The sequence below is a fragment of the Rhinichthys klamathensis genome, unplaced genomic scaffold (genome assembly GCF_029890125.1).
Source record: "Rhinichthys klamathensis goyatoka isolate OS25496 unplaced genomic scaffold, OSU_Roscu_1.1 h1tg000177l_1, whole genome shotgun sequence".
Classification (NCBI taxonomy): Eukaryota; Metazoa; Chordata; class Actinopteri; order Cypriniformes; family Leuciscidae; genus Rhinichthys; species Rhinichthys klamathensis.
Genome location: NW_026606706.1, coordinates 135,229 through 150,580, shown reverse-complemented (window position 1 = coordinate 150,580; position 15,352 = coordinate 135,229). Strand labels below are relative to the sequence as shown.

Sequence of the window (15,352 nt, the reverse complement as noted above, 5' to 3'; positions counted from 1 at the left end):
CTTTGCAATTACAAAGTGTAACAGACTAATAAATAGAGGCACAGCTGACATAACATGAGGTCAAAGATGAAAGTCAAGATAGTGGATATGTTCCATATGTCTTGAGACTACAGTTACACGTGACAAACTCATTTGAGCCGGTTAAGAAACCGCAGTCTTGACCTTAAAAAGACTATAATGTGGCCAGAATCGAAGCAACCATGCGAGGTGGGAATATTCATTATAGACAGAAGTGAACATTAATTAGATGAATTAATTTATTTAGTTATGTAGAGACCGTACAAAGACTTCTGTGGCATGCAGTTATCAAAAACAGTGTTATCCAACAGTCCTTTGCCTCTGTTCTATTTTGCGTTTCAGCATGTTGTAGTTTTCCTTGGTCCCAGGAGCGCTGGGATCCAGTCGAAGAGACAGTTCATAGTGCCGCTTTGCCAAGTCTAGTTTTCCCCAACGGTGATAAAGAACAGCTGCAGGAACACAAAAAAGACCTGTCACTTAAATCAAGGGACTGTACAGTAAGTCAGCATCGGTCCCCAGTGAATGGGAGACGAATCATAGCCACTTCGCTTTGTTTATTGATTCAATCGCACCGATTTATCCCTGTATCGTGTAACATTGCAGGAGTCAAAACTTGCACAACTGTTTTTGTGACAATACTGAAGTGCCAGCGGGATCCTGGGAGACTTACCAAGATTACCATGGCAACTGGCAACGTTTGGGTTGATCTTCAGAGCGTTAAGAAAGAATCCTTCCGACTCCTGGGAGCAAAAGGAACATTGGTTATTATAAAGTTCCTTCTGTGTCAAAGAAAGAGTTTGAGTAACATTTTCACAGAGAAAGTAACACTACATGGAAAAAAAGTTTGTATTAACTTTGTATTTTTCCTGTTTCCCAAGGACATTGGCGAGGGAGAACATGATCGTGTGATCTTTTGGCAATATCTTTAATGCTTCCTTTCCAATCAGCTCAGCCTGAGCCAGATTGCCTTTAATGAAAAGACAAAACATTAAACAGTTAACTTGCTTAACCCACTGAGCATTTACTTTTACAAAAGATTAGGCATAATGATTTTTGGTTGGTGATAAAAACAAGAACAAAAAAAAATAAAAAAAATAATGGACATACCAAATGCTTACATTTTGTATTTTGCTTAAACCTCAGTGCTACATGAGCTTCTTGTATAGTATTCTCCCATAACAAACTCTTCCTGCCATATTTCTAATAACTAACAATCACAACTAATCATACTGTATTATATAGAACATTTTAGTATATTATATTAAAACAACTTCTTAATAATGAACTTCAGAAGCTTTAAATACCTTTAGCGCGAAGGTATATAATATAAATATTGCTTCGACGTGTTTTGGGACAGTTCTTTAAGATTAAATTTTCTCACAATTTTCATAGACCAGAAGTTGCTGCGGCCATCAAGGATAAAGGCGGAAGCAATCATGCATAGCGTCTGTTACACTGAAGGACGAACCCAAGCAATATCTAGGGACCAGAATTTCATAGTGACTTTTGACTTGAGCCTGTAAGAACCACCTAGCAACCACTCAGAACCCTAGCAACGTGCTAAGATCACATAGAACACCTTAGCAGTTGCATATCATGCTCTGGCTATCATTTGGAACAGCCTAGTATGGATTTTTGCACAGGTAAACCGCTCACATTTTCTTTATAAAATGTACAAATCTAGCCATTTAAAATAAAGAACATTTAATTAGTGTTCAGTGCCAGACCTTTAAATCTCTTTCACAGAAAAAAAGCATTTGTTGTGTGTTAAACCATTTACAGCAATAAAATTGGCCAATTAAAAACCTAAAGAATTATGAAGGAGAAAATTGATTACATTTTTATATATAGTTCAAAATGTCACAAACAGAGAACTGTATACCGTCCTTCTGTAATTTCTGTTGACTTTGCAGAGCGGATTGCTCTGGTGTGTCAGCAGCCTCCAGAAGAGAGTTTTTCCACTCCACACATGGCTGATTCTTTTAGCTTCCTAATTAGAGGGCAACACAAGGGCTACTGACTTATTGATCTGGATGTCAAAACTCCCTCTGACCACAGACTCAGATAGATCTTCTCTCACTGGCTGGCCCTTAACAAATTCATGAGCTGCTGAGGATTATTCCTCACTGTTGAAACCTAAATATGACTCATGTTTTATGTTCGCACACTTTCGTGATACTTTTTCAGTTTAATCTTACAAGGAAACAATAGCAGGAGAAAACTCCAATTTCCTGGTTGCAATAATTTACTTATTTTGGGAGGGGTTTGGGGATCAATTGGGACTGGAAAATGCAGAGGGTGAAGATGCTGGTGCCAGTTTTTTTTTTTTTTGGCAAGGAAAATGGACCGTGCCAAGACTCTCCAGGGAGGGCCAACCTGCCTGGGAGACGCGTTTGAATAAACGGCTTCTGTCAGGGAATCGCGCCATTCTCCACACGGCAGGGAAGAGTGGCTTTAAAACAACACACAAGGCTTTTAATACATAAATTTCAAGCATTGTTGATTCTTGCTCTTCCGGTCTAATCATGTTGGGTTCTTATGCCGACATTTCCCGGAAAAGACATCCTCTGTTAATCCTGTAAAATCTCGTCAAAACGGAAATTTTGGGGGAAATTGTTCCCTCATAATAATAAAAACACAAGCACAGAAATATATGCATATTAAAATGGTTAACTGAACTAAAAATATATATTTTTAAATTATTTTTTAGTAGGACTGGTCAATAAACAAAAATTCAAAATATATCTGCAATAATTTTTGCTGGTGATACAGTAAATAACATTTTCATGTTCTTAATTCCAAAGGCTGTCATTAGACTAGTTTCAAAACTTTCATGAATCGAAAAATGTGAATCAGTTCTTCTGAACTGTTTCAACGAATCAATTCAAAACACAGATTATATGATTCATTTGCATCATCACAGAAGTCTTTCTGTGACATTTTACATATATTCAAATGTTTTAGTAAAATATATGTAGGTAAATATTGTTATTTTATCACTATTAAATTACGTGATTATTTTTAACTACATTTCTACTGTTTTAGTTAAACATTTATTATTCTGAATTCTACTTTTGTTTGAAGTTGTGGTTCCGATTGTAAATTGTAACACATCGCAAAGTATGTTAATCTTGCCCAACTATATTACTCAATGTGCTAATTATATCAAACAAAGAAAAAACATTAAAAGGTTACCGGACAATTCTAATAGAAACTAAGTTGCTAAGGTATCCGTGTAAGGGTCTCTGACGAGAAGAGGGGGTGAAGATGGGGTGCAGGAGTTAATTGTTGTAAAGGGTGAACTAATTATGCAGCATGGCCCCATGTGGCAGCGTGCACCTGACGCTCAGCATCTGCAGAATGGAAGTTCACACCTCTCTCTCTCCTTCTATCACACACACAGCTATGAGCCACGGCTATACTTGGGACACACCAGACGAAAAAGACAAGGCGGGAAGAATTGGGAGGAAGCCAAGATCATCTGTTTACCCCCAAGGGCAGGGTCAAGGTCACGTTTAATGAGAACACTCACTCAGCTTATACATACATGACTGGCCCTGTCTGTACGTAACAATACGAATCTATACTGCATTGTTAAACTGTGATACATGCAAAAGACTATGTACAGTCCACAAACTAAACTCCGATAAGGACCCCAACGTAAGGCTCACTATCGCACATATGTACACCAATTAAACAAACAAATAAACATGAAATATTGAATTATTTTAGTATGTGAGAAGAAAGAGACTGCACAAGTAATATAAGGCACTATGTTGCTATGTAGGGACAATGTATAATTAAATACTTAGCAGTCATTATATAAAATAATTGACCATGGAATGCAGCAACAAACCAATCAGAATCAAGTATTCCAAACTACATGTAGTACATCAGCAACAAGTATACTAATTTCCCTTTTTGTGACAGGATGAACTGACCTTTTAATCTAACCCAATAAATTCCAACTCCACCTTACCAGTGTTGTCCAACAGTATGACCATGTTGTTCCACGCCAGGCTGTGGTCAGGCTTCAGCATGGTGGCGTTCCTCCAGGCGTTTAGCGCGTCAATGCTGCGGTTCAGGTCTGCATACTAGAGATAAAACAAACAAGCACCCAAAAAAGTCTTATGCTGTCATTTTGTCATCACTGTCATTTTTTAAATAATTTTATTCTAGGAGGAAAAAAGGGGGGAAAGGCCAATGAAATGATTTAGGTGGCATTTCCTGCATAAGCAACAAGGCTCAACACGACTCTGAAGCATGTTGATTAACCACTAGTCCACATCTTTGATAAAACTAAGGGTGTAACAATACATCGTTATATCGAGAAATTGTGAAAATGCGACGATATGTATTGTTGATGTAAACGATGATTCGTGATCCAAGTCTCAGCTTACTTCCAACTTCCAAGCACAAATGAAGATATTTTTTATGAAACCTGAGATATTTCTGTCCCTCCATTTAAAGTCGATTCCTCGAAAACTTCATTCGATGGCAAAAATTCATAATGGCATCGTAAAAATAATAAATCGAGTGGTCTAATCCAAATCCAACGGTGCGTCCGAAATCGCATACAGTCTAAATAGGTACTACATTAGAATTTGAACTTACTTCACGACCATTAAAAAACTATGTTCTATATAGTATGAATGTAATCCGGACGTACTACATCCACCGTGTTTTCATCATGCGCCCTACCAGCGTCAGTTGCGTCGCTTCACTTCCATTCATAAATCCCCTCTAGTGGCATCATGGGATAGTAAAGTGTCTATTTAATGCGCACTTGAAAATCTCACCGGAAGTAGTAGGTCATCCGGGGACTTTTCGCCTACTGTTTATCAAATACTATAGGTGCGTCCCAATTCACGTACTTATGCACTATTCTATGACGTTTTTATGTATAAATAGTGCAAGTAGTGTGTTCAGACTAAAAAAAATTCCACCAAAAAAACCCTTTGATGCACTTTAAATACCTGGATAATGCACTAAATTAACGGAAAAAACGAAGTGTGGAATGTTGGACACTTCATGCACTCAAGTGTGACTGTCACAACTTTAATTACATAGCGGAGGGGGGCATCAGACTCCGATGTTGAATGACAAAATAACCTTATAAAAATCATACACTACACAGATGAGTACATAGTGCATACAGTAAGTACATATTGTATACTGTATAATTTGGGACGCAACTTATGTATTCTGTTGGTGTTGATATATAGTATGGAAGTATTTGATTTCGGACACAGTGCAAGTCATTTGAAGAGACACGATGGTTTTATATGATGAACAGATTTACAACAATGCGCATACTGTAGTAAACACAGATGTTCAAATAATGCTTGCGTGACACGCGAAAACAGCATGAGAAAGAATAAAAGCAGAATTAAAATTTTTGTATGAACTAACCATTGACAGTTTGGGAATAGGCATTTTGACACGCTTTCTTGCGATTAGAACTGTGATGGATTGCATCATCTGAAGGCACTAAACAACACTCCTCAAAGTGAAAGCGCAAACATAATTTAAATCACCATATCACATTTAGTTTTAGTAATATGATTATTTAAAACGTTTTAGATGGTTTATTCTTAAAGGCAGGGTAGGTTAAAATCCCCAAAAATACTTTTTTCCAAATTTGTCTAAACTGTCTTTATATATCAATGCATAATTAAAATGTAAGTAATCTGGAAAAGAAATTATAAAAATCGAGTGTCTGTAGTCCTCTCAGGACTGCAATAAACACAGCTCATTATTCCATTCGGGACGAAAGAAAATATTGGCTGGGGCGACTGTCACTCTCCCTCGCTACCATGGATACCACCTCTGCTGATACAGGAGCAGCCCAAATGTGCGCAAGGGGCTGAAAAGTGACTCCATGATGGCATTATTTCTGCTGGACAGGTAATCTCGCTGTTTTCATTTTGACGGCATTTATTTTTTCATGAAGCATGTATCACTAGCACACGTAGCTACCTAATATAGCTACCTAACGTTACGTAGCATAACTAACGTTACACTGGCTTAGCTATGACAGTGTAACTTTGGTGTCGACTGTTATAACGTTACTGTTAGTGAGCCAGGGTTGAGACGATAAATAATCAATAGGCCTATCTGCAGTTGAAAGCTGTTTTGTTTAATTTCGCCAAATCTAACTTTAGGTTAAAAAGTTTAGGGGATCTATTTTTATACCTAGCTTTACCCTCTGCCAAAACTTTGTTCCTATGTTCACCGTGAACTCTACCTGCTCCGTTTTTTCACGTTTGGTTTGTTGTAATATGCTCTACATATGTTTACCTATGTCTTTATGTTGTATCTGTATGTGTTATACAATATATGTTGTGTGTGTGTGTTATATTATCTGGTGTCTGCAATGCAGTTGTGAGAAGGTGTTTGAGTGTATGTTACTCAGTTTATCTGTAAACAATACATCAGAGCCAACAGTGCTTTCATCGTGGAAGCTCTTACATGCAAAACACCTGTATATGTTATGAATCTTACAAATTCACCTTCATCACAGTGTAACTGATAGTAACGGCAAACGTGTATCAATGAAGCCATTTATAGCTTTGCCTTATATTGAGTTTGATTCGGTTACGAGCTAGTAAAATATTTTAAACTTTACCAGTATCGATATGCGAGCTTGATAGTGTGTACTAACAGCCATGTTAATTGTTTATATTAATACTGATAAAGTTAGTTATTTTATTACTTGTGATTCTGACATGATGTCACTACATGCACTGCGCTCCTCTCTGCTCGGCGCTGGTAAACGCGTCCGACTCTTCCAGCTGAGCGAACGGCCGGGATTGCGCGTTCATGTGTTTTGGGGGCGTGGCTTTGGAAGGAGCCGAGAAGGGAGGGGGTGGGAGTTAATGGAATAATGAGCTGTGTTTATTGCAGTCCTGAGAGGACTACAGACACTCGCTTTTTATAATTTCTTTTCCGGATTACTTACATTTTAATTATGCATTGATATATAAAGACAGTTTAAACAAATTTGGAAAAAAATATTTTTGGGGATTTCTACCTACCCTGCCTTTAAATGTATAGTGCATTAATAGCAGGAGAAGCGGGACATAGCAAACTCCGGGAAAGTCTGTGCAAGAGATCCAACAAATGCCTGCATTGAAAGCGCAAGTACTGCGTAAAATGTTTTAAGTTAATGGCATTTCAGTGACATTACTACATAAAACTACTATATATAATGTTAAATATAATGTATACTAATGCAATGGTGGGAATATTTGTGGGTCCTGATAATTATAAAATAATAATAATATTACTTTAATAACAATAATAAAGTAAATATAATAATAAAAACCTCTCTTCTTTATTTTGGCTAAAAATATCGCGATAGTATCGTATCATGAACTCAGTATCGCAATTTGTATCGAATCGTGACATGAGTGTATCGTTACACCCCTAGATAAAACTGCTTTGAAGTTGATAATTCATAGAGTACAGGAATCAAATCTTCATTAACACAAAAATAGCATATCATTACACATCAAATTGGCAATATTTAGAGCGAATAGCCAATTTCTTGCCATAATTAATAATAAATTGCACCATGTTGGTTTGTACTCATACAGGAAGAGTGAATATAATAGCTAAGGACCAAAACCACACTAGACATAATAAAAATTCATGCTGTTCAGATTAATGAAATTGACGTTTGTGGGGAATATGGGGAAATGCCTATCATAAGAAAGAAAACATGCTTTAAATGCATTGAAGGCTGTATGCAAATTACAGAGAAAACAAATCGCTTACCAGACGTCCCAAATTATAATAACAGTCTGGGTACTTTTTCCTGAATCGAATGGCATTCCGATAGCTCTGTTCAGCCTTGTCAAACTTTTTCAGACTGTTCTGAACAATACCCAAATTCATCCAAGCTGCAGCAAAATCAGGCCTAAACCAAATCAAAGAAACACAGCAGAATTATTTACAAGGATGAATTAAGGCTTCATAACAACAGCACTGATATAACAAAAAATCTTCACTCACTGGATATAAACCGCAGCTGACAGGAGCATTTCGGCTTCCCTTAACTCATTTCTTTCCTTTAATATATTGCCAAGATTGTTCATAGCATGAACGTACTTGGGGTGTAATCTGTACCAACAACAAACAGAAAAAGCATATATAGGCACAAACCTATATGTCGCATAATAGACACTCCACTGCACGGTTGAAAGTAGGGCTGTCAATTTTGTGAAAAAATCCAGTTCTATTTTTGAGACATAAGAGTTCAATGAATCGATTGTAAAATCGATTTTTCATGTCTAAAGACGTTTCCATTTTCAACGCCAAATATAGGCAAATCCACGGACAACTACCAGGCATTAGGACAAACGTAAAGAGGGCACTTGAGACGCGCACAAGTCAGCAATATTTCTGATGATTTATTGGCGTGAAGTTTCGTGCACAATGACAAACAGGAGTACAACATTCTCGAAAAACAATGAGCAGAGTGGACTGCCATAACATCGATGAAAAACATTACTGCAGGCTTCAACATGGCTGTGTTTTCGATTAGAAATGTCAAACAAATTTCGCCTATGTAGGCGATTGTAGCCCGTAGCCCGAATCTGTATCTGTATGCATGAGACTGTCTGAATACCGGCAGAATTCACATTTTTGTTGTAAAAAGAGACACATTATGCAGAAGTATAATTTGCTGTTATGTGTGTTTGTCAGAGCCTGCAGCCTGCACGCGTTCGCTGCGGGCGTATCGTGACGAGCTGGATGCACTCCGAGAGAAGGCCGTTAAAATTGATTCCCTATTTTCGTTTTCGAAACTTGTGTTGGTTGGTCCGATCGATTGTGCAATCGATTTTTGAACGTAAAGTGACAGCCCTAGTTGAAAGTGCTGAAAGTGGAAAGATTTGCCAAACCAAATATGATGGAATCATGAATTTTATGTTATTTTTGTACCTCACTGCCTCCCTGTAGTACTTGACAGCAGCACTCTGGTTGCCTCTGTCAGCAAGGCTTTTGCCAACATTATAATGCACCTGTGCAAGGAAGGAGAAAGTTAGAGAGCTCATCAAGCTAATGAACTCACTGGTGTGCAAAACTGGACTGAATACAATTGAGAACAAATATTTTATTTGCTTTTCTAAGTTATTACTTTATTTAGCAATATAGCTGATGCTTCAAATGCTTCAGTTCCTTTTCCTCAAGGCATTTTGTGTGTTGATGGGTAAGCTGACGTTACCATAATGGATTTCACCAATGGAGTGGAGTTAAACTGCAGTATGAAGGGGCAGGTGTGCAGTCTCACCTTGGCGTTGAGCGGGCAGACAGACAGGGCGCTGGTGAAGAGACTCTGTTCAGACCTCCACTGCTGACTGCGCTGTGCAGAGCGGGCCACGTTCACACACAGCAGCGTCAACGTGGCCGCTCTCAGCAGCCTCTGCGGTCATCCCACAGACACGAGACGTGAACACAAACTCAACGGAACATTAGTTACAGTGAATTATGGTCTGATGGTGAATATTAGGAGGTGATAAGTGGGAAATTGGTGTAGAACAGGTCACATACCTTGTGTTTCCTCCAGTGGCAGCAACAGTAGCCCACAGCGTAGGCAAGAATGAGGCAGTAGCCCGCTGAGGAGAGGTACAGCACCCGCTCGGCTATCACAAACCCCACCCTGAAGAACAGATTACTGGCTGGCAAGAATGGAATCACCAGCAGTACCAAGCCAAACGTCAGAGTCCTAAACAGGACACATCAAATTGATCAAGAGTGACAGTAAAGAAGTTCTTTTGGATCTTCACCCGTTAACAGAAACATGAGTTAGTTAGTTCCCTGTTCGACAGCATGTGTAGGTAATATGATCCCAGTGATTTTCAAAATGGACACAATGTTTTACACCAACAACATAATTGATTTTGTAAAGTTTGTTTGTTATACACTGTTCCCTTCAGCTTGCCATTTCTTGCGGATATAAGTGTTTATAATATGTTTGAGCTCTGAAGATGAAGCTTCCTTAGTAGCAGCATCAGCTTGATCATTTCCTGGAATTCCACAATGCCCTGGTACCCAACAAACAATTACTGCCTCCAAAGACCGCAAATTTTAAATTTCCACAAATGCTGGGTGTTCATATTTCAGGACAAATACTCCTTGTTTTTTTGTCATACAGCAAAGAGAACTGGGGTGCAAAAACTGCTTGATAAACTGTATTATTTTTCTTGGTCGATTACTTTATTGTTTATTGCAGGGCTACATTGATAATAAGAAATGTTTCTTAAACACCAAATTAGAACATTAGAATGATTTCTGAAGGATCACGTGACACTGAAAACTGGAGTAATGGCTGCTGAAAATTCAGCTTTTTATAAAAATTTTAGCATTTATTTTACAATACTGATTTTACTGTATTTTTGCTCAAATAAATTCAGCCTGGGTGAGTATGAGGAAACATTATAAAACATTAAAGACATCTTACTGTCCCCAAACTTTTAAATGGTAGTGTTTATATTGATATAAAATAAATACATTGAAGCAATATCTTAAGACAAAAATGTGATTTTTTATTTTTTTCAGCCCAAACTTAATGTATTAAACATAGAAGAAATATTTGCCAATGATTTTAGTTGACGTTACTTTTCCATAAGGATAATTTGAAGAGTATTTTTGTATTTTGTGTTTCAGGAGGGAACAACAAAGCATACAGGATTGGACTTAAATGACTGTCTTCTTCAAATCATCACTACACAAAGCATGTCTTGTTTTGATACAGTGCTGCTCTTACCTTCTTTTATTGCTGTCCTGTGAGCACAGAGCTTGGCTTACCAAGCCCATCAGACAGCACCAAAGCACAAGAGGCCAGACAATCCTCCAATCAGTGGCTGATTTAATCAGAGGCACACAGCCCATTGACCAATCAAAACACAACCACCAGGGACACAGCAGCAGCCAGGCATTCAAGGAGTAGTAGTAATTATAGTTCACAATCTGAAGAGAGAAGGAGAGCAGAGAAGAGGAACTTGTGAAAACACAGTCTGCATGGGGGAAAATGATTAAGAAGTTATATTAAAGAGTAGAGTTTATGATTACATTTTTAAAATGATTATTATATTACTAATTATTATTTTTATAATTATGAATATACATGTACATATCACGATATGCATATTGCAATGGCTCATGATATTTCAAAAGATTATGAAAATAAGTTTTAGGTTGACGCAGACAGCAGAAAATAGACTAGACATATATACATACATGTGATAAAGCAAAGTACTCATGTGCACAGGAAGTAGTCACTAGGACAGCACATAATTGCGATTTCAGTTCTCTTCCGCAGCTTATATAGCCAAAAACACACAAATTATGCAAATTGCCCAACTTTGTGAGTATTCACGTAAACAGTCATTTATAGAGTCTTAAGTGGAGTAAAAAGTTGAGAAAGAAAGCACACGTAACAATATCTTGATCCATGCAGCTCTTAAAGTGTAAAGTGTATATATTTAATTCATACAGTGAAGACTAAGCAGTGTTTTATTTTTACATTTGATTATTCAGTGTCTGTTGTTTAATAACATTATCGTTTCGCATTATTTAAAGAGTTATCGCATTTTTCTTCAATATCGTGCAGCCCAATCAAAAGTGCTGTTCAAAAACCCAAACTGAAAGGACTGCTTACCCTTAAGATAACATTTTCAGCAAAGGATGCTGGATTATCCACCTCAGTGAAAGATGGAGGCCCAGTTCCCATGATCCTCCATCTTGCATACAAAAGAAAGGAACCACCGAGAAAGAGAAGAGCCAACCTCATAAGCAAACCGCTCTGCACTAACCCACCAACCTGGGTGTAAAAGAGAAAGTATATATCAATCCAAAGTTTGTTTGGGTCTAAAGAGTGACTGTGAATAAGACACTTACATCAGCTGATTTTCTCCTGGACAGCAGCCGGTGAGCAAGCTCATATATGTTCAGATTACAGACCATGAGAATATCATAAGCAGCATTCACTCCCTCCGGACACGGAAGAAAAGAACAAGGATATTTTATAGATGATCAAGGATATGTATTGTAAAAATATATGTGGGATTATCCAACATTTATATGCTAATACCATATACTGTATTTGATCTGCAGATCTCAAATGTATACATTTTCACTCACCAAAACCGTAATGCCTTGCTCCTTGCACAGCATGGCTACTGCACAAAGAAGAATGCTGCCAAATATCCACAGCACAGAGAACTTTCTATCACCACCTACAGAGAAAAATTCAAGAGCAACTAAATGAAACAGTATGCTTGGTACAAAGAAAGAGATTTTTTTTAAAAAATTCCTTTCAAATTTGATTGCACTAAATTCAACATAATAAAATGAATATAACTGTAACAAAGCCTAGTGCTTTAGTTGATCGACTGACCTTGAAACGCTCTGCAGTAAACCAGAAAAGAGAGTTGAAAAAAGAGGGCACACAACAAATCTGCTCTGCCAACAATGCCAGCCACCTACAAGACAAAGACCCAACAAAGAAGATTATTCATAAGATCAACTATATACTTCAGAGAGCTAAAGGACACTGTCACATCAAGCATCATCCATCATCAAGCAGTTCACGGCTGTGAAATCCACCCCGAGGGCATTCGTTTTAATAGCAGCTACGCATTCTACACCTAAACTAATGAAATCCTGCTTGTACATTAAAGACAAAAATGGGCAGCATAAAAACATCCTTTCGTCTGTGAAATTGCCTGTATTTCTGGCAGTGCCAAATTAACGGTGGAGGCAGGAGGCAGCACTCATTACAGAACTGCAGTCGGCCCTGGCTGGAGTCCTGGGGCCACCTTCTTTGATACATCCCGTAGGCCTAAGTCAGTGGTCTCTCTGAACCTCACCCCCTCCAGGTCCAGGGCCGGTCTTTCTGAACCTGATTAAAGAACAGATACCGGAGCATCGCCAGCCTCTACCGTGCTCGGACGCATACGTGGCAGGTCAGAGCGAGCGTTCGGTAACTGTTAATAGCCACGGCTGACTGTAGAGCCCACCTATGTGATGCACACCAGCTGCGTGAAGCTTTCTTCTCCATAGGCCTTGTAATGTATATTTCATGCAACATCAATGAACATTGTGATATGGAGCATTGTAGTCAGAGATTGTTTACCGGGCAGAGACAGCCTGCTGAATCACGTCTTCCCACTCTACTTACACTTTCCGTGTGAACTGGATGTGCAGCAAAGAAGAGCGCAGCCAGGAAGGAAGCTTTCGGAGAGAGATTGAGTTTCGCCCCTCTTCCATCGTGAACCAGGCCGCCAATTAATATTGCAAACACATCGATCATTAACACAGAAATAACACAGTGGAGGGCAACATTGAGCATGTGGAAGCCGATTGGATGCAATCCACCGGCCAAGAGGTAGTTGATCCTGGGAAAATAAATAACATCCAGAATAATTAAAACCAACTTTGACTACAGTGATCACAAAAGTTTTGTATTTCTGAAACACAAACCAGCAGAGCTATGATGGCATACAGACATAGCAGCGTTGTAGAGTAACTTTTATGGTTGAGTTGGGATAACGGGTCATTACTGATGCAAAACGATGTCATTCTCATTAGCAGCATGCAGGACATGAATTATGCCCCCTATATAGTTTCCTCACAGTAAGCAGTCAAATGCCAAAGACAATTCTGAAATGAAGAAAAAAGCAATATATGCATCCAATTTTAATGTCAATTATTGTGGCGTTTGGTGAGGAAGCACTTGAGGGACCTCTTTTGATTTCCCACTGAGAATAAAATTACAAGTCCACACATCTAATGCATGCAAAGAGGTTTGACAATATTCACTATAAGCAAATTGGCCTATTACCTTGTGTTAATCATCGGTCACACAGCAGTAATTGAAAGACACTTTTGTCTTTGTGGTAACGTACCTGAAGGTCAGAACAGTCAGCGGCCGGTAGGATTTGTGACTGGAGTTGCTACTTAAGTTACTTCCCCAAAAGTCATTTTTCCAGATGTTACTCAGAGGAGTGCCAGGATTCAAATCCTACAAAGTGTAGAAATCACAATGGCTTGCCATACAAAAATACTTACATTTATTTATTATCATATAGCAGAAAAAATTATAATTTCTTTAAATATTTTGCAAATATTACAAAAGTATTAGATATATACACACAAAATATTGCAAACCAATAGACTTGAGATAAAAGCCAATCAACAAAACAACAAAATCGGTTGAGACAATGTATAAACACCATACCATATACTAAGGTGGCAACACATTTTGTATGTTGAGATCACAATTGACCAAAATTAAAAGGGGGGCTTTTCCCAAAATGTAAAAATGAATTTATCATTTACTCAAAACAGAATGTCAACGCTGTTTTGTTTTATCCAATGAAAATGAATGGCCAATCCTTGGTCACCATCCATTGTCAACTCCAATGAATTGGGTTTGGAACAAGATGAGGGCAAATAAATGATATCAGAATTTAGATTTTTGGGTAAACTATTCCTTTCATAATAAACATCTGAATAAATAACTAAGTAACCAGGGTTTAGGGAGGGGTCAATACCTTGTTATTGATGATGGCTTCTGAATCATCAAAGACAAAGTCCCCATCATGGCTGTTTATGAAACAGATCAGGGCAACAAAGGCAGTGACCAGCCTGGAGTGCAAGGGTCCCAGTTTTGGCAGGGGGATGTGATGATCCCAGTAAGGCTCAGAAAGCACCATCTTTCATGAGGTTTCTGTTCATTCTGACCCACCACTGTCTTGCAGAACAAAGAAAGCAGGTGGGAGGTTAAAATAGCAAACGAACACCCCCAAAATACTTCCAAAATCAAATAATTTTACGAGAAGGGTGCACAGACTGGAAACATACCTACTGAATACACTAAAGAGATCTGTTAGAAAAGGCAGTGTGACATCTCAGCACAGTTGCATGTTATGCTGCTGCATGGTTGTAAACACAGATGCATGCAATGCATAGCAACCGGCTGTCACGGCGAGCAAAGGATACTAAACCATTCACACTTTCTACGTTTTCTACACATAAATTCTGCTCGCGCGCGAATGACAATCGTCAAAACACGATTCACAAATATTAATAAAAACGTGCACTGACGTCAATAACTGTCTGCCCGCCGAAGAAGACGATGTAAAATCTGTAGGAGACGAGCAATACAGGCTTTAAATCACCGGTGTCACATAAATACGATGCACATATCGCTAAACCCCACGAATGTGAAAATAAAGGCTTAATACGTGGCTAAACGATGGCTGATCCCTGAATGAGCCTCTCTCGCTGTACTTCCTGCTAGCGCGCGGAGAAGAATAGACTGTGA

General features: G+C 38.4%; 1 protein-coding gene across 4 annotated transcripts; it reads right to left on the bottom strand.

Annotated features, from left to right (window-relative positions):
• Positions 1 to 243: 243 nt before the first annotated feature.
• On the bottom strand, positions 244 to 15,343 carry tmtc4 (transmembrane O-mannosyltransferase targeting cadherins 4). Of its 4 annotated transcripts, none has more exons than XM_056260641.1 (18): positions 15,133 to 15,343; positions 14,580 to 14,775; positions 13,932 to 14,047; positions 13,205 to 13,421; positions 12,422 to 12,506; positions 12,166 to 12,260; positions 11,923 to 12,015; positions 11,684 to 11,845; positions 10,790 to 10,992; positions 9,574 to 9,748; positions 9,314 to 9,445; positions 8,965 to 9,044; positions 8,035 to 8,142; positions 7,798 to 7,939; positions 3,998 to 4,112; positions 873 to 985; positions 689 to 758; positions 244 to 467 (listed from the first exon to the last, which is right to left on the bottom strand). In XM_056260641.1, exons 2-18 carry the CDS (start codon positions 14,739 to 14,741, stop codon positions 319 to 321), a joined length of 2,217 nt encoding a protein of 738 aa, XP_056116616.1. In that variant the 5' UTR covers positions 14,742 to 14,775; positions 15,133 to 15,343; the 3' UTR covers positions 244 to 318. The 4 variants fall into 4 exon arrangements, with proteins under 4 accessions (XP_056116616.1, XP_056116613.1, XP_056116614.1 ...); XM_056260638.1 differs by lacking the exon at positions 15,133 to 15,343 and adding an exon at positions 14,890 to 15,126 and having other exon boundaries at positions 14,580 to 14,779; XM_056260639.1 differs by lacking the exon at positions 15,133 to 15,343 and adding an exon at positions 14,890 to 15,126.
• Between the last annotated feature and the right edge of the window lie 9 nt (positions 15,344 to 15,352).

Excerpts from the sequence above, each read along its gene's own strand:
- tmtc4 (XM_056260641.1), bottom strand. The coding sequence starts at position 14,741 with ATGGTGCTTTCTGAGCCTTACTGGGATCATCACATCCCCCTGCCAAAA. Across the intron at positions 14,048-14,579 it reads AAGCCATCATCAATAACAAG|GATTTGAATCCTGGCACTCC; the intron begins GTATTGACCCCT and ends TACACTTTGTAG. Across the intron at positions 759-872 it reads GGAAACAGGAAAAATACAAA|GAGTCGGAAGGATTCTTTCT; the intron begins GTTAATACAAAC and ends TTTTGCTCCCAG.